The sequence below is a fragment of the Poecilia reticulata genome, unplaced genomic scaffold (assembly GCF_000633615.1).
Source record: "Poecilia reticulata strain Guanapo unplaced genomic scaffold, Guppy_female_1.0+MT scaffold_212, whole genome shotgun sequence".
Taxonomy (NCBI): domain Eukaryota; kingdom Metazoa; phylum Chordata; class Actinopteri; order Cyprinodontiformes; family Poeciliidae; genus Poecilia; species Poecilia reticulata.
In genome coordinates this window covers 85,460-89,439 of record NW_007615022.1, presented here as the reverse complement: position 1 = coordinate 89,439, position 3,980 = coordinate 85,460, and the positions used below count along the sequence as shown (strand labels likewise).

Below are 3,980 nucleotides of genomic sequence, written 5' to 3'. Positions count from 1 at the left end.
CTCTTGTGTCAGATAATCTAAGTCAATGTTAGAGAATAATTATTTTAGATTTACAGAATCTCAGTTATCCTTCATAGCGGCTGAACCCGTATTACACCGAGCACTGTAGCTAATATTAGCTGGTATCTCACCGGTGGACATAAATACAGTAAAGTAATATTCTAATCACAATATATACACAATAATATGTCCATCTTACTTGTGAAATGTTGTCTGTGGAGCCTCACATCAATAGTCCATCGATCAGAACAACAATRTCCTCMGTGCTGAGGCATCTTCTGCTGTTTGGTKGARCAAAGTAGGAGGGAYGACCTCTCCAAGATGGCCGCCCTAAATCTCATCAGCGACAATAGGCGAGAGCGGCCATGAGGCGTCTATTCCTATATTATGTCTGGTTTCCCCCCCTGATCCTCTCCCTCCTGCTCTGCAGGTTCTAGATGAGCCTCTAGTCCAGAACCGCTGATCCAAATGACTGAATGACCATCAGGTGCTGCAGAAGCTTGTTAATCACCCAGAGATAGAAACCAGGTGTGTCAGAAGGAAACACCTGGAACATGGAGGACAGGTGTTCTGTTGATCAGTTCTACTCTTAAATCCTGCAGTAATGCGCACATCGATGCTACGTCACATACTGCTTGCTCAGCAGATTTCTTATAAATACGTCCTACCTGTTACGGTAAGTTTTATTTATTTTATACCTGGCTTTCATTAAGCTGCTCTATTACGTAATGTTTTTAGTTTACATTTCTTCTTTTAGATCAGTCACTCTTTAGCATTTTATCAGAAACTGCAGTTTCACTATGTAGAAATGACATTAGATACTTAGCCACCCTGAACAGCAGCACTTAGTTTATATAAGTGCTGCTGTTCAGCACTTATATAAACTAATCTAATCTAACTAACATTAGATTAGTTTTCTTTCTTTTCTCTTTTTTTCCTTTGGTTTGTTATTTTCTTTGTATTTCATTTTAATTCATGTAAACACTTTGAATTGCCTTGTTGCTGAAAATGTGCTGTATAAATAAGATKACCTGACATGACAGCAGCTTGTAAATATATTTATAAATGGTTTTAGTTTGCCGTCTGCAATATCGTTACTGTAAACAAGTTATTGTTTGGCGTTTAATCAGGACAAAATACGTTGTTTTGTGGCTATTTTGTCCTTATACTTAGTAACTGAAGGGGGATACCAGCTGAGGTTTATCTGCCTCATGATGCGTTTACAGACCCTTAGAAAGTGGGACGTTTCATCTCTCCTCAGGTCCCAACGGGGAAACATGGCGCCTCATTTTTCTGAACAGACGAAGCCTGCAGAGGTTTCAAYTTAGAGTTTAATCAGAAACTCCCAGCAAAGCATTTTATCCATAATCATTGAGGGCAGAAGAGACTAGAGAGAAATGTTTTTAAAAAGTACAAAAATCACAAAGAAAATGCAACAACAGCTGTAAAACCCACAACGTGAAACGCCTCAGAGTAGAACAGAAAGACCCGAAGCTTTAAAATGAACTTCCTGAGAGAAAACCGGCTCCTTTGTTTACAACTATTAATTCACCTGGAGGCACCAAACCCTGATGATGCAGATTCTACACCAACTAGGAATTAATTGGGAAGCACAATAAATGGCACAATAAATATGGAATATGTTTCGATGAAACAAATCTGTACTTCATGAACCGATCAGTTTTTCTGGATAAGTGAGGCAGGAAGCTGACGGCCGAGCCAACCAGTGGAATTACTCCAAGTTATGGAGTCAAATGTTTCCTGATAACCGGGCAGAAAGAAATATCCCAGTTTTTATTTAGTGACGGGTTTTACTCCCTGATCATGATGTCACTTCCTCCTGGCAGCTTGGATTCATTTCCTGATTGGATGTTTTCTGAGCAGATGTTGCAGCAGTGGAAGATCAGGACTAGGAAGAAAGTGAGTGATTTTATTTTGGCGGGTCAGACCAGGAGCAGCAGCGGGGAGCTTTGCAGTTTGGCTCATGAAGCAGCTGATCTGTAACCATGCCGACCACAGACGGATTCTGCTCAGACTCCCGTCTGGTCCCTGATCCAGTTCCGGAACCGGGTGACCCGGGTGTAGACGCCGGGTTTGTTCCTGAGGGCGCAGCCTTCGCCCCAGCTGACCACGCCCGCCACGAAGACCCGCCCACTGGGGTCGGTGACGGCTAGCAGTCCGCCCGAATCGCCCTGCAGGGGGCGACAGAGGAAACCATGACTAGTTCTGATGAGTCCAAATCCTCTAGCTTAGGTTCTGCAGAGTCCTGATCCACATTCTATTGAAACCATGACATGTTTTCTTTCCTGCTGTCAGCAGGCCCCGCCAACCTGCCCAGTGGGTCCGGTTCTGACCCAGCTGGGCTCCAGGAACCCGGCCTCACCTGACAGGCGTCCACGCCTCCGGCCAGCACCCCAGCGCACAGCATCCGGTCGCTGAGCGGGTCCCGCAGCAGAGTCCGACACACGGTGCTGTTGATGATCCGGACCCGGGCTTTCTGCAGAACCCTGGCGCCAGCACCTGCAGAACACACAAACGGGTCGGGTTCATCGCTGCAACATCGCCTTCTGTCATTACAACGGCTTCGCTTTATTTTTAAAGTTCTTATGGCTCCAACAGCAGCTGGACAGGAAACGCAGTCAGTCAGTCAGTCAGTCAGTCAGTCAGTCAGTCAGTCAGTCAGTCAGTCAGTCAGTCAGTCAGTCAGTCAGTCAGTCAGTCAGTCAGTCAGTCAGTCAGTCAGTCCTCCCTCCCTCCCTCCCTCCCTCCCTCCCTCCCTCTGTAGTAACTGACAGTTCCGCCATGTTGTAGTTCTGACCTGCTGCTCAGGCCTCTCTTTTAACTGAGTCCTGGCCGTAGATAGAACTACAGTGATGGCGTGTTTGTAGTCCTGCTCTGTGTTCTGTTGCCATGGTAATTAATGCCCTGCACCTGCAGGCAGCACAGCGGGTGAGAATTCTGTTTAAACCAGCCTGTTTCTCACGAAAAAGCACTTCAAACAACTCCTTCCTGTTCAGGAACCGGAAGAGAAGAACGGAGAGGAAAACCTGATCCGGATGTTTTTAATGAGTAGGTGTTGGGTCGATGGGAACGTAGAGAACAGCAGCGTTGTTTTGTCCTAAGCAGGTACAGGAGCGCAGACTGTCTCCGTGAACTTTGACCCTTCACAGAATCAACCCGTAGAACCGAAGCGCCTCACCTCCCTCCACCGTGGCGCCCCAGCCGGTGATCCAGGCCTCCTGGCCGGCCGGGAAGTGGTGTGCGGCAGACGGCAGGCAGACGGGCCAGATGTTCTGGTTCAGAACCAGGTCCGGTTCCAGCTCCATCAGGGCGATGTCGCCGTCCAGGCTGACTCGGTCGTAGTCCGGGTGGACCACGATCCGCTTCACCTTCCGCTGCTCCGTCCAGCGGTTGCTCTGGCCCTGCGCGTGCAGCCCCAGCCAGGCGTCCCATCGGTCCGCCGCAGCGTACCTGCGCCATGGATGGAGGTCAAAGGTCAGGACGGTGCAGCGCCACCTGCTGCGTGTCCACAGAGACAACCTGGAAATCTATGAAGGAATTTTTTTGCCATAACTGGAGAGCACAGCCTGTCAGTCTGAAAGCAGGACTTCATGTTTTTATTCTCTCTGCTCTCTCTGCTCTTTCTGCTCGCGCTCAGAACTCGTCTCTTTGCTCGGATCAAACCTCCACTTGCAAACCTCTCTGCTGGCTTACGAGTCATTTTCCGCTCGTGCTGGAACAGAAAGGTACCGTCACCTGGCAACCTGTCAGCCAATAGAATGCACGTGTTGTAATGGGTGCGTTTGTTTCCTTCTAGTGGGTGAGCCAGTGTGGTTGCTATCAATTGTAGGAACCAGCGCCACCCACTGGAGAAACGACAACCTCAGCTTTCTGCTCTGTGTTACAATAAACATCCACCAGCTGAGCTAACGATCGCTAACGGCTACTGATCGCTAACGGCTAACGATCGCTAACGGCTA

At 48.3% G+C, this 3,980-nt stretch overlaps 1 protein-coding gene across 3 annotated transcripts in view; it reads right to left on the bottom strand.

The window, feature by feature from the left end:
* Positions 1 to 1,313: 1,313 nt before the first annotated feature.
* The window catches only part of LOC103460238 (suppressor of tumorigenicity 14 protein-like), a 26,672-nt gene continuing 24,005 nt past the window's right edge, over positions 1,314 to 3,980 (bottom strand). For all 3 annotated transcript variants that reach the window (XM_017303217.1, XM_017303216.1, XM_017303215.1), the window contains 3 exons: positions 3,200 to 3,471; positions 2,384 to 2,520; positions 1,314 to 2,192 (listed from right to left, as the gene is read on the bottom strand). In XM_017303217.1, the coding sequence (XP_017158706.1) occupies positions 2,031 to 2,192; positions 2,384 to 2,520; positions 3,200 to 3,471 (571 nt within the window). In that variant the 3' untranslated portion in view covers positions 1,314 to 2,030. The remainder of the gene's footprint in view (positions 2,193 to 2,383; positions 2,521 to 3,199; positions 3,472 to 3,980) is intronic.